The sequence below is a fragment of the Phoenix dactylifera genome, chromosome 1, assembly GCF_009389715.1.
Source record: "Phoenix dactylifera cultivar Barhee BC4 chromosome 1, palm_55x_up_171113_PBpolish2nd_filt_p, whole genome shotgun sequence".
Classification (NCBI taxonomy): Eukaryota; Viridiplantae; Streptophyta; class Magnoliopsida; order Arecales; family Arecaceae; genus Phoenix; species Phoenix dactylifera.
Window position 1 is genome coordinate 40,249,442 of NC_052392.1, and position 23,088 is coordinate 40,272,529.

The 23,088-nt window shown below is 38.2% G+C and overlaps 3 protein-coding genes across 9 annotated transcripts in view; 1 reads left to right on the forward strand and 2 right to left on the reverse strand.

The window, feature by feature from the left end:
* LOC103714730 (SWI/SNF-related matrix-associated actin-dependent regulator of chromatin subfamily A-like protein 1) overlaps positions 1-4,948 on the reverse strand; it is a 29,671-nt gene extending 24,723 nt beyond the window's left edge. Inside the window, exons 1-6 of one of the 4 annotated variants that reach the window (XR_005506574.1) lie at positions 4,587-4,948; positions 1,324-1,378; positions 1,089-1,180; positions 938-993; positions 747-822; positions 434-500 (exon numbers count right to left, since the gene is read on the reverse strand). Coding sequence is in view for 3 of the 4 variants with exons in the window: in XM_008802107.3 (XP_008800329.1) it covers positions 434-500; positions 747-822; positions 938-993; positions 1,089-1,180; positions 1,324-1,378; positions 4,587-4,826 (586 nt within the window). In the remaining variant the exon portion in view is untranslated. The remainder of the gene's footprint in view (positions 1-433; positions 501-746; positions 823-937; positions 994-1,088; positions 1,181-1,323; positions 1,379-4,586) is intronic. The other 3 variants (XM_008802107.3, XM_008802109.3, XM_008802108.4) reach the window with 3 other exon arrangements.
* A 3,298-nt stretch (positions 4,949-8,246) lies between these two features.
* On the forward strand, positions 8,247-17,318 carry LOC103714729 (aspartic proteinase-like). Of its 2 annotated transcripts, XM_008802104.4 has the most exons (15): positions 8,307-8,431; positions 8,621-8,648; positions 10,018-10,382; positions 10,470-10,530; positions 11,118-11,212; positions 11,323-11,435; positions 12,116-12,284; positions 12,405-12,444; positions 12,537-12,601; positions 14,470-14,583; positions 14,701-14,765; positions 14,891-15,047; positions 15,141-15,260; positions 16,746-16,834; positions 16,952-17,318. In XM_008802104.4, exons 3-15 carry the CDS (start codon positions 10,032-10,034, stop codon positions 17,034-17,036), a joined length of 1,524 nt encoding a protein of 507 aa, XP_008800326.1. In that variant the 5' UTR covers positions 8,307-8,431; positions 8,621-8,648; positions 10,018-10,031; the 3' UTR covers positions 17,037-17,318. The 2 variants fall into 2 exon arrangements, with proteins under 2 accessions (XP_008800325.1, XP_008800326.1); XM_008802103.4 differs by lacking the exon at positions 8,621-8,648 and having other exon boundaries at positions 8,247-8,431.
* LOC103714728 (rubredoxin) lies at positions 17,212-22,186 on the reverse strand. Of its 3 annotated transcripts, none has more exons than XM_026807532.2 (2): positions 21,439-22,186; positions 17,212-19,274 (listed from the first exon to the last, which is right to left on the reverse strand). In XM_026807532.2, exon 1 carries the CDS (start codon positions 22,057-22,059, stop codon positions 21,454-21,456), a length of 606 nt encoding a protein of 201 aa, XP_026663333.1. In that variant the 5' UTR covers positions 22,060-22,186; the 3' UTR covers positions 17,212-19,274; positions 21,439-21,453. The 3 variants fall into 3 exon arrangements, with proteins under 3 accessions (XP_026663333.1, XP_008800324.1, XP_008800323.1); XM_008802102.3 differs by lacking the exon at positions 17,212-19,274 and adding an exon at positions 19,764-20,002; XM_008802101.3 differs by lacking the exon at positions 17,212-19,274 and adding an exon at positions 19,764-19,990 and having other exon boundaries at positions 21,439-22,183.
* Between the last annotated feature and the right edge of the window lie 902 nt (positions 22,187-23,088).

The following is a 23,088-nucleotide window of genomic DNA, read 5'->3' on the forward strand; positions in this document are numbered from 1 at the left end:
AAAAATAAAGATTAGCCAATTTTAATGTGAGAAAAAGGAAATTTTCTTAGTTATTTGATTAACAGAAAAGGTAGGAGCAAAGATCCCCAAGGATCAGTTATGATCTATCATTCAAAATTCTAATTTACTTCTTATACCTTTGCACATGCTTGCCAAAAGAAAAATGAGGTGAAGAATGGATAAGCAATAAACCGTGATGGGAAAAAGCCATGCTTAAACATGACACAAACATTAGTTATAACACACTCGCATAAGTACTAAAACGAAAGACTGATGTCATTGTTTGATGCATGTGAATGCACAATTTCCCATTTAACACTCAAAGGTAAACAGAAAGAGAGCAAAGATAGTATTTGTATTCAAGATGTATCGTAAGTAGATGAAGCCAACATATCGAATGTGGAGTTCTCAAACATAACCAGTATACATTTACCTCGAAGATCTGGAGCAGCACAGGCTGCAGCAAAGGCACGGCGAACTAGCGGATCTAGATTCTGGACCTGGTAGGAATGTGTGCTCAAGCAAGTTATTTATGGAGTGTTTGGAACAGAACTTCAATTAAATATAGGCTCCATGATACTACAGGTTACTATTTGTTTGTCCATCAGATGCAAAATGCATAATCCATACCATGGTATATAAATGGCATTTGTTCCTTGTTCATTAATAGTTTTTGTTAGTTAAAGGTATAAGTGCAAAATAGCTGTACCTGCAGCACATGACATTCTAAAATACAAAGAGGTTACCTCAATAATTGCACCATTCACTGAATTAAGAACTTCTTCAGCAGTCGCCAGGGAGGATGAAGGGAACATCCACAGCCTATGGTTTTAAAATGACAAGGGAAAGAAAAAGGGAAAAGGAGTTAATAGTTTCATACAACCTAGAGTGCAAAACTAAACTTCAAAGTTCAAACTATATCATAGATGGGCACAACCTTTCTTTTCCATGCCAGCTAGCTTTAGGAATCTTGTGAAAAGCCTCTACAACTACCTGGGAAATGAATCATGCATACAAGAAAAATGTCACAGAGATGCCACCAAAGCAGTGCAGTTAGAACATTTGACAAGTCAGAGCAGATGCACAACCTGATGGTAAGGAAACTTCGCAGCAATGGCACCACTAGCATGAAGATAAATTCTGACAGAGAGCTTAGGCAGGTCGTCTTTACTATGGTTCTCTTGAAAGACACATAAAAAGGTACACATAACATTGAAATCACCAACAATGCCATACTAGCAGAAAAGTAAGGGAACATGGAAATCTTAAAGAATCAAGATAATCAATAGTTCAACATAGAAAATTGTGAGCAGATAGATATACCAGTAACTTTTGACATATCTGATGGGTGCAATCTTGAAGGAGAACAGGTTTCTACCTACGTCAGAGTAGAGGTGTTAGAAGACAGAATAAAGGCAACACCTGCAAAATTTTAATCTAAAGTTTGCATTACTAATACCATGTTCTGGAGCACCAATGATTAGAAAAGTTGTTCTCTACATAACAAATGCTCCAAATACATCACCAAATCCATTAAAATATTAAAACCAAGTAGATGCAGAGTGCATTTTACCAAAGAACAGTTATAGAATTAGATTTTCTGATTTATGAAGATCAAAAAAAAAAGTTAAATAATAAAAAGAAAAGGTAGGACTGGTGCAGTGCTAGTAGAGAAGATTTGGAGATAAAAGGAGACGAAAAACAAATTACCATCTGATTTTAAAAATATATATGTTTATTAAGAGAAAGATGACTGGTTTCATAGAACACTTTGCCCTTTTTTCTTGCATTCAGTTTTTTTCCTACTTGGCGGGCCTGGTATCTCAGGTTCCTTTCATTAAATCCCTTTAGGAATCTTAGCTCGGCTGCAAAACAAGCCAAAAGTCTTCCTGCATCAGCAAGGCAAGGTGCTTACTCTATTTACATGATTGAACTCAACAAGGACATCTTATGACAACACAAAGGTCCATCATTCTAGCCAACCAACAAGAAAGAACACTCATAAATCTCCTTATAGACCAAGGCCAAAAAGACAGCAAGTGTTTAGCCCAAGGTTTACAGCTGGTACTGATGCATACTGATTGTATCAGTACCGAACTGGTATGTGATATGGGAGGCATACCAATACTTGGTACATCAAACCATCCCCCGTACTAAGCACACCAACATAGTAACAAAATGGTATTGCTACAGGGTCGGTATAGAGATGGCAAACCTTCATTCAGCCATCATGAAATACCATAGTTAGGTGTCTTGTGTAAGGTCAGAGGAATAGGTACCGAGCACCGTACCGGTTCTCTGGCGGGACGACTCGGTACGGGTCGTGTCGGGCCTGTACCGAGATAGGAACCGTGGAAGAGAGGAAAAGAGAAAGAGCGAGCGAGGGAGGGAGGGAGAGAGAGGGCTGGACGTCGGTAGAGGCCAGCCTCAGCCGCGGGAAGCGAGGCCGCGGCTGCTGCCCCTATTTTGAACGAAATAAGGTCCGACCGCGGTCTTAAAAAAATTCACAATTTTTAAGAAAAGCGATTTGCCGACTTTACTTACAAATCACGAATTTTTTTAAGACTGCAGCCGGACCCTATTTCGTTCGAAACAGGAGAGCAGCAGCCACAACCTCACTTCCTGCAGCCGAAACCAGCCTCCATCGGCCTCCGCTAGCCTCTAACGGCCTCCGCCGGCGTCCCGCCCTCTCTCTCTCCCCTCCCCCGCTAGCTCTCTCTTTCCTTCTCCTTTTGCGTCTCCGGCAACGGGTTCTATTTTCGTTGCCGAAACCATATCGGTGGCTCACTTGTACAGCTCGAAATGATCGGAATCATCCGGTTCAGGATGGTTCCGTCGACCCTGGTCCTATGTAAAATAAGATTAAATATCAGTGCCAGGCATTAAACCCAAGGCTATCAAAAGCGAAAGGTCCTTGCCTGAACAAAGCAAGATGCTGATTTTTTGAAAAGTTCGATAAACATTGTAGAAATAAATACCATATGTATCTTTCAAAAAAAAAATACAAGCATTATAAGATAGTTATTCAAGTTTCAATATCAAAAATCATAATTTTCTTGCACCAAAGATATCATATTTCACACCTTTTAGAACACCATGTCAAAATACCACTTCCCAAATGTCTCTTGCTTTGTCTCAGGTGCTCGCTAGGCATCACCTTAGTAAACTCCCCTTGCATAGGGACTATTGAGATGCTTAGGGGCTTCTCCGTGTTGCTTGAGCACCGAGGTGAGCGCCCGAAGTGCCTTTAACAACATTGCTTAAACCGATAAAAAGATGATCACATAGCTGTTAAAGGCTCACTATGCACTAAGGCACTAACGCCTCTTAGAGCCCAGACACAAGGTGCAACAGAAGACTCCCGCCTTTATAAAGTAAGGTGCAAAAATATCAATATACATAATAATGAATACATGATTCTAAACACATTTAGCAATGAATTATCAACTTATGAACACAAATATGGAAAAAAGAAGCATTAGGGGATGGGTGGAGAAGAGGAGGAGGAGGAGGAGGCAGTCTTTCTTTTTTCGACCAAGAATCCCCAAAAACCTGGTCAAAATCAAGAGTCTATGATTGCAAAGTGTAAACATGTGCTTTCTGCACCTAGGCTTTCTTCAAGGCGCAAAAAAGGCACCAACATTGAGGTAGCTAAGGCGCTTGGTGTGTGCTTCACTTGTGCCTTGCACCTCAAACAACACAGGATTATCATGAAACCATTGTTAGTGACTGCTGAAGGTCGAAATACGTCTTATATGGACTGAAATTACAATTTAGATAATTTAAAGCTATTAACTGAAGGTTGCCTCAGAGGTCATACCCCTTCACCTAGCAAACAAAGGTTCTAGGTTCGAGTCTTGGTGGTGCGTCCCCAGGAAAACGGACTTAGAGATAATTATAACGTGGATGGGTCTCCATCCCTTTCTCTCCAGAAGAAAAAAATGAAAAGAAAAAAAAAGAAAGTAAGCTCCTAACTCCCACCAAGCAGATCAAAATTATTCACCTGAACAAACAATAAATGTTAATACTACAAAGGAAATCTTGTGATTCATTAATTTCTTGTTCTTTGAAATCCAATCCTCATTTTACAGAAAGCCAAATCAAAGATTGTCAACCACTGATTGACTAAAAATTGTAAATAACGAGAAACCTTTTTCCAACCACCCATATGCCCAACACGCATCCAAATGCACGCGCTCTGCATGCATAAACGCATACAGTAAGAATCTGTTTCTTTTTTCACAAAAGAGTTCCTTGCTACGGGCTCAAGTGCTATTGGAATCTAAAATCATATGAACCATCTTTCACTTCCATTTCACACATCGATTTCTCGCTTTGGTAATTTCCATATAATTAGAGCATAAATTAATATGAAAAAGGCCAGGGAGAAACCAATCAAGAACCCGACTCATTTGTTTTCGGAAATGCAGGCATTGTAACTCGTTAAAAAAAGATCCCATCTTGAAGCCTCTGGAGAGCTCGAAATCACTTTCTTGGCACGATCAAACACAAAACCTAGAAATTTCAAGCACGGGTGCGTAATTGCACACTCCAGACGAATCAAACAGAAGAACCCAAGCGACAACCTTTTTATGGCGCGACTCCAAGGAAGTCTTCGAGGGAGGCTGCTGGAAACCCTCATGAGGGGAACCACTGGGGACGGTGGTCCGAGACGGGAGGGGGGACGAGGAGGCGGAGGCGGAGGCGGAGGCGGCGGCGGCGGCGGCGGCGGCGGAGGTACTCCTCTCGGAGATCTTCCTCTTGGCGTCCTCCTCGAGGAAGTCGAGTTGTTCGGCGCTGAGACCCCAATCATCAAAGTCTCCCATCGCACTCCGGATCCCTCGCTCACCGAGTTGGGAGCGAGGAGGAGGAGAAGAGGAAAAGTTGGAGGGATCTTGGTCTTTTCTTTACCTTTTGGAGGGGAGTCGGTTCTTTTAAAAGCAGCGGGACGGGACGCTTGCTGCCCTCCTCCTCCTTTTTTTTCTTTCTTTCTTTCTTTTCTTTTCTTTTCTTCTTTTTTTTTTTTTTTTTTTTTTTGATTAAAAGCGGCTACTCATTTCATATAACTCTAACGTGAGTACAACCTGCTAAATCGCGGGAAAGTAAAAGATGCAAATAAGGATGAACGTCATCATCAGACGTCCAAGTAAAATCTCCGAAATGCCGGGCAGCATGAGAGGCGACCCAGTCTGCAGCCCTGTTCGTCTCCCTGAACACATGTCCTATCTGAACATCGCCCATCAACCATACCATCCTACGGACTTCCCTAATGAGGGAATGACCATCCCCAAACCGATCCGCCCCTCGGAGCCAATCGACAACCACAGATGAATCTCCCTCAAGGAAGACCCGCTTGCTGCCTTTCAACAATGGACATATACCGGATGACCGCCGTCGTGATGAGACATGGCCCAGAGCCCTGGCATTGGTTGTATTTTGTTTTGCTCCGAGCATTTTCTGAGACATATTAATGCTCGGATTATCAGCTATCAAGATTTGAGCAACGACATTATTTCTTGAACGGAGTGATATCGCCACAGCAGAAAAAATTGGTACAAGAGAATCGATTCTAATTTTGTTTTAAATGGTCATAGTATAATTCCACGTACACCTAAAAACTAGAGAAAAAATTATAAGAAAAAATTATATGTACTATTAAAAATATATTAACAAATACTAAAGATGGACCTCTAACAATTCATGATCTCGTCCAAAATAGCTAACCGAAAGGTATTATTTGGATTTCTTCCTAATGAATGAATCTGTGCTGTAGTGTCTTCTAGTTCACAGGATTTTCACAGAACTGATCCAATTATTTATCAATTTTAAATAAATGCTTGATGAAAAAAAAAGGGTTATATCTTTTATAAATACTATATGTATTACAACAAGATGTTGTTGTAAATACTATATGTATTACAAAAGAGACTCCCATTCTCTTTCTTCGCAGCTAAGAACAAATGAGGGTTAAACAGTCAGGGACTAAAAGGCTTGATGGAATTAGTGTCCCAATAAAGTCATTATTTCGTATCAGATACACTTTTTAAGGCATTCACTAAATAATTTACTTTATTTATGGATAATTATTGGTAATTATGATGTCTATTTGGTATTAGATTCCTAAGATCCATCGAACAATGAAGGATACTTAGTTGATTAATTGGTTAATCAAAGGAGAACTAAGAGTCCGGTTTCTTGTTTCTTAAATTGTCACGGCTCGGAGTAAGATTAGGAGACTTCATTCACCGGACATACATGATCCATCTTATATTAAGTAGAGTTTAAAAATTAAAATAACCCAACTACCGGACACCCTTAACCTTATTCCAAATTTACTAAGGCAATTCCTCCAATTGGATTTTTGCCTCTTTCTATTCCATAACCCCAAAATTCCAATACTGAATTAGCTCTCTAGTTACTTTAAATTGAAAATCATTTAGATCTACATAACCCATTATCCTTGGTAAGCCTTTTTGCCATATCCAATAATTGCATATTCTAGTATAAATTTGTGTAAAATCTTTTTCTATTTTACCGGTGCCTAACGTCCTCTCATCCATATATGTAGGGTCACATTCGAGTTATATCTGGTGCAACTTTTATAGTATTACATCCTTTTCGAATTAAATGATGGAGGTTCCACATAGATGACACGAGCCAATAGATGAGATCTACTATGTTTAAAATGCTTACATGTAAAAATTCATATGATTTGGAACTCCTAACCCATGCATCAATGGTCAAAATTTAGATATTTTAAATAATACAACATACTTGGCCACTTGTTACATAAACTAGAGGTCTCTAAATCATACAAATTTTAGTATATTAGCAATTTAGAGGTAAAAGATCGTATCCAATGGTTCGAATTATCAATGAAGGATCTCCACTATCCAATTAAGGTGTAATTCTATAAGAGTCGCACCACTATAACTTGATCGTGGCCTCTATATAAGTAGCCATGTCGACTAAGTGTAATATTTTCTTCAATCATTCTCCCTACACAATTTTACTCTTTATTTTCATCTTCGGCATGTTTTTTCTTCTTGCAGATTCCATATTATAATCAGAAGTTTTGCTTTTGCCTGCAGTTTCTGTATTATAATTAAAAGTTTTATCTTTCTAGACAACCTTTAGGTTTACCACTTACATGAACTTAACCAGCATTTACCGCCTTATTTCCACCTTTTATCCGTTCTAACATATCACACTAACTCCTCTAGTTTTGTAAGATGTCTCTTATAGTCTCTGACTCGATCCATTCAGACTTTTTCTATTTTACTTCTCTCTCCTACATAAGCCGCAAGTGCAAGATCTGGCATTGGAACAATAAATAAAAAAAACTCCTTTCTCCCACCTTAATTTAATCATTTGCATAGCCCAAGCACTAGTTTCTAATAAGTATATTCTAACCAATTTATCCATTTTTATTCTCCACACAACTCTCTATCCGCCCATTCTTTTTGCTTATTAGAAGCTTTTCTCCCCTTATTAAAAGTCGTTTAGTTTCCCCGCTTGAGTAAGTTTAAATAATTAACATTTACATAAGCAATTAACATTATTATCATGACACTGTTGTGCATTATTTTTAATTTTTAGCAATAATTATTATTGTAGATATTATATTATTTTCTATGAAAATCACATGTAGGTCCATACGAAGTGCGAATGCTTCATCCATAATGGTGGTTCGATAAACTAGGCCAGGTCAATCCAGGCATCCATAATATTGATACGAAATGCTCCTAAACAGAGATATGAAATATTTCTAAAGACATTGTCCGTTCATACTAATAATTAATTAATTATGAAAATAGGCTTGGGCTACCGATCGCAAACATATCAGGCTTGGGCCTCGATATCTGTTTAATCTTATCCGCCGAATTTGTTTAATCTGTTTAAATTTATTGAAACTGTTAAAAGTCTATTTAGCCTATTTAACTCACTCAATTCAATTTGACACTCATTCAATATATAAGTTACGTGGATTTGATTGAATTATTTATTTAATAAATAGGTTAGATATAGATATAAAATTTTGATTTATTTAATAATGAGATCCAATCAAGGTTGATGAATTTTTGATCCCAACCACATCCGACTGGAGCTGTGTATGATTCGACCCGATTGCCCGCTTACTGCGGGGGATTTTCGTATCCGACAACAGGTGGGGTCCACCAGGTTATGCTTTGCCCTTCCCCGAGAGCCAAGATTTTTTGTTTTGCGGTCGTTTTTCGACATACGTGGTCAAGACAACATTATTATTATAAGTAGTTTAGGCCATTTAATTCACAAGTACTGACGTCTGATAAGGTTGGATTTCTCGCAGCTGCTAGCCTTTTCCACCTTTAACTTGTTGGGTAGCTATCTACCTCCCTTTCCTCATTTCTCTCAGTTCTCGCTCCCATCTCTCCAAAGCTTGGTTGCTAAGGTATGATCTTGTTATTTTGACCCACTATTTTTGGTATAATTTGTTCAGATTTTTTTTATCTGATACCTCTCTCCAAGCATGTAGGGATTTTTGGTCAGGCATAAAGCCAGACCCACAAGTTTTTTCATTACTTGGTCAGATATTTGAGCACTTTGTTTCTAAGCATATCGGGGTTTCTTTCTTTTTCAGTGTTTCCATCTTCTACTCTCTGTGCCAAGTACGCTCTGTGGCCTTCTCTTCTCTTGCTTTCTTTTTCTATTTTTTTTTTCTCTTTAAAGTTTTTGTTTTAGTGGTTTTCTGGTGATAATTTTGCTTCTCTTGAGATTTAAGACCTCCTGTGGATGTTTTCTTTTTTGTTTTCAAAAAAGAAGAAGAAAATATGGGGATAGTCATCAATTTTTCACATCTCATATATGATGGTTTTGTAGGTGTACTTGTTCAATTTCTGCTTGATACTCTTAGGTTGGCCCTTTAAATATGACTATTGTCTTTGATGATTTATACTATCCAATAGTTGAGTAAATTATTCATTTTAATTTTTATATTTTAAGCAAACCATCACACCCCTCCTGTACTGGTCGTTTGGTCGACTTTTAGGTATTCCAAGATTTTTTTCTGCTTGGATTCTGAATGGGTTTGACATTTTTTTTTTCCAATCACATAATCGGTTCAAGCCACATGAACTTTCTTAGCTTGCTAGTGTGATATCTGTGGATGATGCTTGATCATGAGGGTAACTACTTACCTTACACAACTATCGTAATAACTACGATAATATAGCAATATTACTTATGATCTAGTGCTTCTTATGATTCTTAACGGTCTCTTTAGAAGTTGTGCCTATCATGAAAACAGTGTAACCTAGATTGAGACATCAATATTATATGCTTATTTTTCTCAATTACTCATATCTCTAAACTGTTTTAAAATTTTTTGTTTTCCTAGATTGCGCCTTTTCCTTTTTTCTATAACTGTTATTCTTATTTTACTCGCAAGGTAGGCTTTGAGCACTGTTAAAACTATTAATGTTTTTTTTTGTTAAATTCTTTTTTTTGTATGGTTTCTTTTCCTTTTGCTAAAGTATGTCTTCCAATGTTCACGGCTTTTCCTTGATTAACTTAGACTTTCTGTGTTTTTATCTTTTTTCTAGATTTGCATGGACTAAATGTATGACTGTTAATAGATCGCATCTGCATTTTTTTAATCTTAATTTGGAGCTTCAAATATCTTGTGTAGCTTGTTCCTTCTCTTTTCTAGTTTTCTATTTTGAGACATGGGTTGCACCACAGGATTCATTTCAACTGATGAGAAATGAATGCATAGTAAATGACAACAGATATATAGCACCAAAAGTTGCTTTTGATATCATATAGAGTGTTAATAAATAAAAGTTAAGAATGCTGATTTGAAGATCAAGTGGATTCTCTTTTCTAGTTTTCATGTTATTGATGTTACAATTCAACAAGTCCCTATTTATGTGGCATGTGGTTTGCTACTTTTCTTTCTCTTGTCGAATCCTTTATCTCATATATGCAAGATCCCATTTCTTAGTCGCATGCAACTCATGTTTTGCTGTTTTTCTGCAGGTGCTTTATTAAAAATGGGGCATAGATTTGTTCTGTTGTATATCTGTTTGTGGACTTTGACATGCTCCTTGCTTCTCCATGCTTCATCTGATGGATTACTAAGAATTGGTCTAAAGAAAAAACCCTTAGATACTGAGACTCTCAATGCTGCAAAAATTGCAAGGAAAATGATGATCCATATGCAAAAGAACGGTCTTCATCATAGTCTGGCTGATTCTGATGTAGACATAATATCTTTGAAGAACTATATGGATGCTCAATACTTTGGAGAGATTGGTATTGGCACGCCTCCACAAAATTTCACGGTCATATTTGATACTGGAAGCTCCAACTTGTGGGTCCCATCATCAAAGTGCTACTTTTCTGTAAGATTCTAGGTTCTCATCATATGGTTGTCTTTCTTGGTGCAAATGAATAGAAACACATTAATTTGAAAATGTAAATCCTTGCAGATTGCCTGTTACTTCCATCATAGGTATAGAGCAAGCTCATCAGCCACTTACACAAAGAATGGTATGCCACTTGTTCTGAACTTATGAGAATCTGGATATTATTCAAAACTATGTGAGATCTGATAAGTAGTTGCCCTTACTGTATTTTTTTTTTTTAATGTAAATATACTTAGTTATGATTGGATTTTAAAAGTACTTTATATGCTCTTCCTGTTTACATCAACCATTTGCTCAAATACAATGTAACACTGTGAATTCATCCGACAACTTTTCATTTTCCATTGCTGATTTTTTAAATGCAATTGCTTGTTTGGTGTCACCACATTTCTTCTTTTAATTTTGTACTTTATTGTCTCCTAGAATTTGACTTGCTAGATTAGAAGTCCTGCTTAATCTAGAATTTGTGTATTTAGTTTCAGTTTTAAATCATCTGTGATCACACTTTAGATAAAATATGCACAAATTAATTATTAGTCATATAAGTTCTGATTTGTTAGAAGTTGTCTGTTTGAGGTTTCAAGGGTTCACTTTGATACTTTTCCCTTTCCCCCTAATACATTCCTTATTGACCAATTCTTGCTGCTTGTTTTAGAATGAAAACATCAACATTTAAATCATTTATTTATTTATTTATTTTTGGCTTAACAGGAGAATCATGCGAAATTACTTATGGTTCCGGAGCAATTTCTGGTTTCTTTAGCCAAGATAATGTACAAGTTGGAGACCTCGCCGTTAAAGATCAAGTTAGTTTTTTTTTTTTAATTACCTTCAACTCTGCAATTTCAGGTATTGATGCTTTGTAGGTTAGATCTTTCTCCCACCTATTGAATAAGTGACGTGTATCATATTTCAGGTTTTCATTGAGACAACACGAGAGTCGAGCCTCACATTTGTATTAGCAAAGTTTGATGGCATACTTGGTCTTGGCTTTCCTGAAATTTCTGTTGGTGATTGTCCCCCACTTTGGTATATCATTTCTCCCTTATATTAGTTTATTTGGATTATATCTGTCACGCCCCCGCCTCTGCAAGGCACGTGAGGCACCTAGTGCCCACGTGGGGGCCACATGAGGGGGGAACACGGGGCTCCCCTGCCAGATATTGTCCGGTTCTGGGGCTTCACGCAAGCGTCCTTCACCCCTCTCCTATTTTGTTTTCCACCCAAAACGCGTCTGCAGGATTTGGAGACACCCGCCTCATATGCCCAGGCTCTGGAACAAGTCTTTCCGATGTGGGACTATTGGGCCTCACACCTTTCCCACCATCGGACAAGAGCCGTCCTCGGCTCTGATACCAAATGTCACGCCCCCGCCTCTGCGAGGCACGTGAGGCACCTAGTGCCCACGTGGGGGCCACATGAGGGGGGAACACGGGGCTCCCCTGCCAGATATTGTCCGGTTCTGGGGCTTCACGCAAGCGTCCTTCACCCCTCTCCGGTTTTGTTTTCCACCCAAAACGCGTTTGCAGGATTTGGAGACACCCGCCTCATATGCCCAGGCTCTGGAACGAGTCTTTCCGATGTGGGACTATTGGGCCTCACAATATCCTTGAAATATTTTACCTTATCATTCTTTGAATCCATATGTTACAGGGTATATTCTATGTGATGTTGCCAAACCTTAGGCTTTCTTTTATTACTCATCACAGGTATAGCATGGTTGAGCAGGATTTAATTGACAAGAAGGTATTCTCGTTCTGGCTAAATAGAGATGCAGACGATGTGAATGGGGGCGAGCTTATTTTTGGAGGTGTTGATCCAAGACATTTTAAGGGCGAACATTCCTATGTTCCAGTAACTAGTGAAGGATACTGGCAGGTAGTCCCAAACAGACGAAGTTGTGCAGAGAATGAACCTAGATTCCTTTATATTCTTGCGAGTTGTGACAACTAACATATTTTCACTCATGACCTCTTTTATCCCCCTTTCTTTTTTCAGTTTGACATGGGAGATTTCCTGATTGATGGCCAATCAACTGGTAATACTTTCCGTCTGTCTACACATGAACTGCTGTCATATCATGCAACATGATGTTTCTGAACAAGACTTCGAAAACTTTTTGTCATGCAGGCTATTGTGCTGATGGCTGTGCTGCTATTGTAGATTCTGGAACTTCCTTGCTTGCAGGGCCAACTGTATGTTCCTTCAAGCACTTAAAACAATTAAGTGTTTTCAAATAGATGATTTTGTTGGCTCTTGTAGATGCTACATTTTCCTGCTTTTATGAGATATCTCAGCAGTTCTTTAATTTCCCTGGTTATTTCCATGTTATCACCAATAGTCACTGTATCTTGTCTTGAAGGTATATTTATAGGTTGTTGTGCAGAGCTCATTTCTTTTTTCTCTTGCTTTAAGACAAAGCTATGATGGATAATCATGCCAACTAAGTAGTTTCTTTGGAAAGATGCTGTCTTTGTTTGCTATTTCACCTGATTTTTAGCCTTCACATTCCAGTTGTCTATTTGTGGTCTCTTTCTGGAAGACCCAATTATAGTTTTCTGGCTAGTTTCTCTTTCTTTCTCATGATTATTATGATTTCCTTTTGGTTCCTGTTTACTTCATGTTTGAGTACACCAAACTCACTATATCTTTTTTCCATTAACAGTGTTATGGTGTGTCTTGTATTTAGAGGAGACATTACCAAAAGGGCCTGTCCTAAGCTCGGGCACTTGGCCTGGGTCTGAGGCCCACTGAAGGGTCCATACATGTATATTTTTGCCTTTTCTAGAGTTTTGGGGATTATTTCTTGTTTTGGGGTTTTCAAGTGCTGGCGAGATTGAGAGCTTTGTATTATCATTAAAGATAGAACTACATTAGTTATGCAGGGATTAGAAAAAGTTTAGGACACATACTATGGAGATATAATGATGCAGGCTGAACAAATGTTATACTGATGCAGCAAAAGCATAACAGTGGCTTTGTTAATAACTGGGGCTCATTGTCTTTCTCTGTATAAGGTACCTAGCAGTTCTAAGCTTGTAGGTATCCTTTCCCCTAAAGCTATATGTATGAACATCGACAGAGTTGTTTACAATGTTCACCTTGAGACTCATGCAAGTATTGCAATTAGCTTTAGTATTTTTTTAACATAAAAAATCTTAACTGAAGTGCGTTTCAAGGTATTGCACCAGTCATCCTGGGGTCCTAACATTTTTCACTGATATGCAGCATATATACAATTTATGATTATTGAAACTATGGGATAGAGCCTGGCAGTTGCAACCCCCCTCTGGGGGTTCTGGGTTCAAATCTTGTTGGTGCAGTTTCCTGAGTATTTTACCAGGCTCTTATATTAGATGGTTCTCCTTTTATTATTATCGCTTGCACGTGCTCTCAGCCAAACAAGACCATTTAATGTCCTTTTTTCATTGTAAGTGACCATATATCATACCTCTATAGTACTTCCAGTTTTGTTACATACACTTTGTTAGTACAGTTCTTGCAGAAGAGAAGCAAAAGAATGGCTTCTCTTATAATGAGAGTGTTTTTATCAAGTTATACAAATTTTAGGGAAAAATTAACAAGATGGGAGATGACTGCAATCCATACTTGCCGTCACCTGGATTGTATATGCTCAACACTATAACTGACGATGTGCATGCATGCAAAAAAAGGGCTTCTCTTCTGGCTTTAGTGACATAATACTCTATGCTTGAGAGTTTTTGCTAGCATACTCGACAAAGAGTTATGACTTTGAATTTTCTTAAATTTTCATATCTTTTAATTATGAATTCTTGTGAGTTAGCCTCAGATGTCACCATGTGTTATCTAAAAACTTCTGCTCTAGCGAAAAACATGATTCCATTAGTTGAATACTGCTGATACTGTTCCACAATATCCAACTCTGCATCTCACAAAATGAGACTGAGGCAAGAAGAGCTAGTATCTGTTGTGATAAAATCATCCAAAATATGCAATTCATTACCGCAGTTGTTTAATTGTATTGATGTTCTTGTAAATAACACAGGTGAAAATTTATATTTGATCTTTTTAATGATTTCAGACCATAGTCACCCAAATAAATCACGCCATTGGTGCAGAAGGAGTTGTGAGCATGGAATGTAAAGAGGTCGTTAAACAGTATGGAGAGTTGATACTGGAGTTGTTGGTTGCACAGGTTTGTTCTTTGTTTTTCTACTCCTTTATCATAATAGATGTACGGATAATTATAGTTTCTCCTATAAGGTTGTCACTGTTTTCTTATTGTGATCTGAATGTGTTTGAATGGTTGCAGACTCGACCAGATAAAGTGTGCAGCAAGATTGGCCTATGCATATTTGATGGAGCTCGATATGTCGGGTTAGTTAATCATAATCATTCTCCAGTTGCATGACAACTGTTTTATCTTTATTTTTTTTATTCAGGTGTTCGTTGTCTCTGGTTTCATTTATAACTATTGAAATAAGAAATATAATTTCATGCAGTACTGGCATTGATTCCGTGGTTGACAAGCAAAAGGAGGAAGATTCATCTCTTAATCAAGATGTTTTATGTACTGCTTGTGAGATGGCTGTTGTTTGGATTGAAAATCAACTGAGAGAAAATAAAACTAAGGAACGAATTTTGGCCTATGCTAATGAGGTAGTTTGCTTTATAGGTAGTCCCATGTTATTTGAATATATAGTCGATAGTTTTTTAAATACATAGAAGTGACATATTCCAAATGCTTTGCAGCTGTGTGAACGTCTGCCAAGCCCCAGTGGAGAATCAACTGTTAGCTGTGATCAGATTGCAAGCATGCCAAATATTTCATTTACAATTGCCGAAAAAGTTTTCAGCCTAACTCCAGAAGAGGTAAGGAGATAATATATTAGACTTTATCACTTCAAATATCATTAACTATTGCTGTATGATCTGGTCATCATATTGAAATTACTCTTGTTTACTTTTTATATTGAGAACTGTAAATTGTACTGAGAGCTGGAGAAAAAAAAGAAGCAGCAACCCCAAATATAATCTATGCTACAAACACGTGGCAATTGTTAATACTTAATACTAAAGGGATTCATGGATAAATTATGCCTTACAAATCCACTTGTCTTGCATTTTCTCATGTGGTTTAGTTGATTTATCATTGCATTTTCTTTCTCTTAACAGGCTATATATGGAAATGTTATTATGTGCTTTATAATAGTTGAGGTCGTATTTGCTTTGGAAACTAAAAGATATGGAGTTTGATGCTGACCATTCTTTAACTTTCAGCACAATATAATTTTGTTATTTCTGACCTTCATGTTCTAAAGATTCTGTGCAAGAGCGCGATTTTTTTTTCTTTAATAGCAAAGTGAGGTGGTGATTTTTACCAGATCAAATGGTGCTCCATAAAACTCTTGCCCGGAAATTGTCTACAAGGTCATATCTAGGGCTCCAAACAAAAGAAAGATGTTCATGAGCAGCTCAGGCTTGGCTTGACGACGGGCTTGATTAAGCTCATGTTGTTAGGAAATGAGCCAAGTGCATACCTCATTTAAAGCTTCACAGATAAATGAGCAAGCCTGAACAGTCTGGGTTTATAGAAAGAAATATAGAATCTTGGGCTTGACGGAAAACTCTTTCAAGCTCGTTCTTTTAACAAGCCAAGCTTGAACATCTACTGTTAGGCTCCACTCTAGCTCTACTTGAGCTCAAATACCCTTTTTACATCATAATGAAGACCGAGCAGCTTATTACTTGGGTCAGCTGGCTCTTTTGTGCAGCTAAAATTGTACCAAATTTTGTTGTTAACTAACTGCCGAGTTGATATTACTGATGGTTAGCTATATGAACAATATTTAGTAAAGGAAGATAGGAACGGTCTGATGTGTCTCAACTCCAGCAGATATCATTATATAATGACAGATACTTTAGCAGTTTGGGTTTCTCTCTTTAGTTTGCAGTGATTTTACTAAGGTTGCTTGATGTTATTATTGAACTGAACGATACAATAAAACTCATGGAAGGAGAACCATTTAAGTTTAAACCATTGTAAACTCTTTTTGTGTTTATTATGAGAATTAACTCTCAGAAGTATTGCAATAGTCCTTGCACTTGGAAAAAGTGTCCTTCCTCTCCCTATCAATTGACCTGTTAGCTACTTATTTTCTTACAGTCTGCCTGCCAAATCCAAACAGATGGATTAAGGCTTATAATATATTGCTTTCTTCTTATCTCAGTATACATGAACACATAATAATGAGCTCTTCTGATATTAGTCCTAAATGTGATTGTCGTCGATAACAATGCTTAAACTTTTGATCTTTGATTCATCGTAACTGTTCATTTTCTTATTCCAATTTTCAGTATGTTCTAAAAGTTGAGCAAGGATACACAAGTGTCTGCATAAGTGGGTTTATGGCATTTGACGTGCCACCTCCTCGAGGTCCCCTCTGGTATGCTGTGCAATTTTATTAACCACATTACAACAAGAGCATATATCATATAAACATATATGAATTGCATGTGTGGGGTATGATGAACCTGTTCTAACAAAAATTCTTTGCTTGCAGGATTCTTGGAGATGTTTTCATGGGTGCATATCATACAGTGTTTGACTTTGGTAATAAAAGAATAGGGTTTGCTAAAGCGGTTTAAGAAGACTTTTCATGCCTTTGCTTGGAATACATGACTGTGCATTAGCAGATTGCGCTGCAAGTGTGTAACTAGGGGAATCAAAAGCACATACCATATGGATGTATGTAGCTTTCATGAATATATATCACTTATTAGTCTGTAAGATCATGGTAACTGGTGCTTTTGTGTACTTCTGATTGTACCTAATGCATATGTTTTAAGATGGTTGTAAGGTCAGTGCTGTATGTATTGGACTTTTTATGCAGTATGAAGGTTATATCATATTTAAAGATCACCATTTGTCCATATTAGGCTGTCCGATGATGTGACCTGATTATCTGTCGTCAGACCTTTACATGGTATCATGCTTCAACTATCCTGTTTTCAGAAACATTTGAACTGTTGCAAGATGGGGATGGAGAGGGATAAATTGGTTCTTTGCTGAGTAGTTCAATGTATTGAGACAGGACATTATCCAGTCGCTTGCATGACAGGTCTAAGACCTAAATTCAATTTTTCCCTTATGAATGCTGATTCTACTATCATAAAACTTGCATATAGCATACGTATGTCAAAACTAATGGGGTTGTTTTTTTCTTTCTACAGGTGGCACTAGGGCTCAGTTTGTTATAAGCTGAGATTTTTCTAGGTTGTCCGTATTGCAGGATTAATACATTTCTCCCTTAAAATAGTCTTAACTATTTTAATGTCCAAGCATCTATGGTGCGGACAAGCTGAGCCAAGTTGCTCAGGCTCCATTTATATATGTGAGCTCGAGATCAGCTGAAGTTGAGCTAAGCTTAGGCAAAAATATTCAAACTTTGCTTGCTTGTTAACTGAACAGCTTCTTATCAAGCTGAGACCAAGCTTCTATTTGTTTTCACAAGCTGAAAGTTTTCAGGCATGCTCGTTTGTGAAAAATGAACTTGGTTTATTGTCCTAATTAAACAAGCTTGATAGAGCCTGTTTAGATTGATCTATTCAGGGTCAACTTGGTTCATTTACAGCCTTATTATATTGAGGCTTCTGCTATATTATGATTTAGGACAATAATTATTTAATATCGGAAGATAATAATACTGATATTAAAAGCAGCGCTATGCTCAAGACTCAATTCAAATTCGCAGTTCTTCAGTTGAGATTGAACTCAGGGCTTAAAAGAGTATAGTCTGGATCTGAAAGGTACCTACGGATATCCCCTCAGTCTCGGTCTCAAATGGTTGTTTAAATTCAGGAATTGGGAGGAGGATCAATGTTAAGACACACAACATAAGATGAGGTCAAGGATATGCTTGTCTCCAAGGATTGAGATTGGGACTGAAATCAAGATATTAAATAGAAAAGGGGAATAATCTGACACCACTACATAAGACCGGCCGGAAGTGGATAGAAACTGAGATTATCACTATTACTGAAATCAAGGTAATGTGAAATTTTAGCAATACTAAGATCAACTGGAATCGGCATCCAAGATCAGTATAAGAACTAGGATGGGGATCATGTCTTTCGATTGAGGCCATGAGTAATGGCCTGGTTGCTTAAAATAAGGTTCCAGCATCATGAATGCAGCACACCAGAAAGCATCATGAAAGGAGCATATCAGAATGAGAAGGGCAAATCCTATTGCTGACAGTGCTTCGGTTAAGCACCGTTCTCTTTACTCATTCTTTTCCAAATTTCCAGAACCATCTGATCTCCTGCTGATATCCCAAATGAGCCACATCACAATTATAAACCTAATATTCTCTGTTGGAGCCCTTTCAGCATAATAGCAGAAAAATGTTCAGCTAGAGGATATTTACGGCGATATGAAGAATTCATCAAGACCAGCCAAACACATCTTCCATAAAGCACAATTACTGCAACGAGCATGAAATTCTCAGCGATTTCCAAAAACTTCGGCAATTGCAATTCAACAAAGTCACTGCAGTCAATGTGTATTAAACTACTTTCTGTTAGATCTTCTCTTGTCTTTCCATTCAAAAAAAAAAGAAAAAAGAAAGAAAAAAAATCCTCTCTTCTTTTAGTGCCTCCTTATACTATAGGAACAAAGAGTTGCCTGGGCAATAAGCCGATGCTTCAAAACTTAAAAAAGAATACAGCATCCAGTAACACTTCATAATTAGAAAGGGGTTGCTAGTAACAAAACATTTTTCAAATGTTCAAGCTAAAATCAAGGATTTGGATTGATACATAAAGAAGTTATTCAAAACAACCCACAAAGAGAGCTGTGGCACCACTGATTACTGCATCTGAGACCTGGAAAGTGAAGGCAGAACTTAAGATTGAACAGACAAATGGTTCATTATGACATACCATGTCTCCTATGCTCCTACAAAACCACACTACTGCTGTAACTATTGACAGTGTGTAGTCAGAAAAATGCTACCACAAGGAAACACTAAATCTATCGCCCACCGCTAGACATAAAATTCAAAGTACATAATATGTTTGTTTATGCGGATCACTTAAGCTGGAAAATTCTCCTTTATTGTGCTCAAAAGGGGAATTTTCTAGTCTGATAGCAAAATTCATGTACAGGACGCTCTCTCTCTCCTACATGAAGTCATGTGCTTCCAAAGAAAGGAGAACTATGGCAAATAGACAACTTAGATTTAAAACGAGATTGACATCGGACACCATCATGTGTGCTAAAATTAAGAATCAAAATCAATTACACGTTTCTCTCCTTCATAAGAAAAGCACATAAACAAGATGTCACAGCAGCAAACCACAAAAAGAAAACAGTTACAGCAAACCATGAGATATATTGATAAGAAAGTAACAATATTGTGCATTACAAAGAGGTGACAGGATGAGCATTAACATGAAGGATGGTGTATACTATACAAGATACGCCTTCCAGCTAACCCAGATAGCAGAATCCCCTAGTAAAGTGCGCGTAGAAAGAGAACTGTCAACTGCACGACTATGATCAAATGAACTTCCTTGATCATTCTCTTTGCAATCACACCCTGGTGAAGATGCTGAGAATAGTAAGGAAACAGTTTTGGTCATCTATAAGTTGCCGTACATAACAAGAATGAAGTACATGTTCCTTTTTATTTTAAATCACTGTAGGTGGAAGATATGTAATTACATGTTCCTTTTTATTTTAAATCACTGTAGGTGGAAGATATGTCATGCCGTATAACTTGTGCTCAAGCAAGCAATGGTTTTAGCATACTGTGGATATATTTTAGGAGCATGTCTCCTCTAAATGAAGTATTAAACACAAACTACTGTAGCTGGTCTGGCATGCATGGCTAGCCATGTTCCAGGGCTCAACTTATATGACAGGGTTGTGTGCTGGCCTACACCAAACATCATCGACCCTTATGAACCAGCTACAGATCCTCATTCCGTGACATTATCTGATGGCAGCATACATACCATAGGCATTGATTTCAAGATACCAACATCTAAATCCTTATTCTGAACTAGTGTCATATAATTACTTTGGCACTTCAGGATTAGAATATTAGCCTTCGGATTTTATTCCTGCAGCATTGTGAATTGCTTACCAAACAAGTCATGTTATGTAACATTGCTTCTATTTGGAGAATTTGTCCAAATTCCTGGTATATCATGGGTGTCCAATTGATAGATTCATACAGACATGATTGGGCCTCCTTCTAAAGTATAGGTATAGATGTCGCCGTTCATTTCTTTAAACTCCTTATAACTTCTCTTCAATCTTCTCAAATTACATCCTTTAATGCTTTACTGTTTTTTGAGAGAAAACTTAATGCTTTACTATTATAAAACTGATTTTCTCCTCATATGCATTAAAGTCTTTCGAAAGGGATTAGTCCTACAGGCTAGACTGGTACAACTTAATTACTGCACACATCAAACGTGTCCCTCGATGGATTCCAAAAGAACAAGAAGAAAAGAAGATAAGAAACAAGAGCAAAAGCCAAACGATTCAGCTTAAGGGGCTCAAGATGAGATTATTATTTTAGAAGTGAGCATTCTATTGAATTTATAAAGCTGATTCTTTCCTAACTTCATTATACACTGCTTAAAGCTTTCCACATGAGTAAGAATTAGGCTTAGGCTTATATATATTAATTTCACATAACCAAATAAACACCTCATAGTTTTATCCAGAACTCATCAATGGAAAGCATATTTCATCAGCAGCACTAATGCTTCATCGAAAGTTTTGTAATCTTCTACAAGTAAATCCCTCCCTCAATTCCTTGTATAATTTCAAATAGCATCAGTAAGAAACCAAGAGTGTTCAAATATATCCGACGGAAATGTAAGGCATACGAGCAACATAATGCTTCTGAAGTGTTTCTTTTTCTAATTGAAACAAACAGCAAGTACGCATTTCCAAATTGGTTTTATTTCACATGTAACTGCAGAGAAGAGGATTTTTACTACATCCAACATGTGCTACAGCTATTTTTTTTACCTCCCTGAGCCCATGTTATTGCAAGAAGTAGCCGCTAAGGAAGAGCACGAAGCCAAGCAAGAGGCCGCCATAGATGAGGAATGCCTTCTGCCCTGCTGTCAGCGTGTTGCCCCCAAGTCCGAACTGCTGGTTCTCCGCAAACCCAGCAATCTCCACACTCTTGCTCTCGAAGAAGGACTTGGCGGCGCCGCACGTCGGGCACCGCCAGTCGTCGGGGAGCTTCGCGAATTGCAGCCCGGGCGGAATTGGGTAGGAGGGGTCGCCGAGCGCCTCGTCGTAGCGGTAACCGCACGACCGGCACTCGTAAATTCCGGTGTTGAGCACCGCGAACCGCTCCTCGACGCGGCGAGGGTCGAGCTTCGGTTCCTGCTGTGCGGGGGCGGGGGGTGGGTCAGGGGAGGGGTCTCCTTCTGGTCGGGCGACGGGCTTGTCTTCTTTGGAGACGTCGACGGAGGAGACGGCGAAGCGATGGAGGATTACAAGTGGCTTGTGGGAAGGGGAGAGGATGGGAGTTTTGGAGGTTGGGAAGGGATGGGGGAGGTGGTTTTTAGTGGGCTTCGCGGCGTGCAGGGTGTGGAGGTGGCGAAAGGAGAAGCTGGCTCTAGCTGTGGCTGAAGCCATTGCAACTCTCTCTCTCTCTCTCTCTCTCTCGCTCGCTCGCTCGCTTTCTATTCTTTTTACTCTAGAGTTTGGTGTGGGGTCTGATCATGGAGGGAAGTGTGGAATCCATTGGGAGGATATGCCGAGTGTTTGGAAGAGAACAGGGGTGGATAAGGTACCAAGGCAGTAGGGAGGTGCCCGTGAACGCCCGTATATTTGGGCGGGGTCATCTCACCAAGAGGTGAGCCTATCAAGGGCTTGGCCGTTAATTTGAGAGCGTGGAGTCGATCCTGGTCCCTAAGCACCCATGGTTTTGGGTTCATAGGATCCGGGTCTTCCACTCAGCCGTTTTGAGAGGTGCGATCGCGTGATCGTGTATCTCAAAGTTGGATCGAGCGGGTGTGTGCACGAAAGACTTTGACACAAAAAAGAAAGTATGGTACCTATTAGGCCATGCATGCATACTAAGAGACAAATAATGTTGCTAACTAGATCATCTTTTTTGCTGCTTAACATTTTGAAAAGATTTTCTGAATGTCATACATTTGTTCCTCCAACGATGATCCATCTTTTCTCTTGATTTAGGTGGCTATGTTCATGCTAGAATAATGTAAGCAGCCGATGTATCTAAAAAAAAAAAAAATCTAACACAATTGGAGCTCTTGTATATTTTTTAAATTTTTCAAAGATTGTTGTTTTCCATTTGCTAAGAATGCCAAATAAGTAAAAAAAGAAATTTTCTTGCTTATCTCAACAATAGATATGACTTGGGAAGTTTTTTTGCTTGGAACTTTACTACCAAGGATCAGTGATTGAGGAGCACGAATATCTACAAGATTAGATGTTTGGTTAAATTTGGGGACTACAAGTAAAAATATTTAGAAGATATTAAACTAACATCATTAGAAGAATAAAGGTAAAATGTCCTGCTTTCTTATGCAATCCGAGAGATGTATAAATAATAAGCTACAAAAGTTTAAATATTAAAAAAACTGATATGGACAAGATAGAAAATAATACTTTTTTTTCTTGAAAGAAGTTAGAGATTTA

Bases quoted from the DNA above. Each gene is read 5' to 3' on its own strand.
- LOC103714729 (XM_008802103.4), top strand. From the start codon at position 10,032: ATGGGGCATAGATTTGTTCTGTTGTATATCTGTTTGTGGACTTTGACA. The intron at 11,436-12,115 runs GTATATCATTTC...TACTCATCACAG, and splicing joins GGTGATTGTCCCCCACTTTG to GTATAGCATGGTTGAGCAGG. The intron at 12,602-14,469 runs GTATGTTCCTTC...TAATGATTTCAG, and splicing joins CCTTGCTTGCAGGGCCAACT to ACCATAGTCACCCAAATAAA.
- LOC103714728 (XM_026807532.2), bottom strand. From the start codon at position 22,059: ATGGCTTCAGCCACAGCTAGAGCCAGCTTCTCCTTTCGCCACCTCCAC.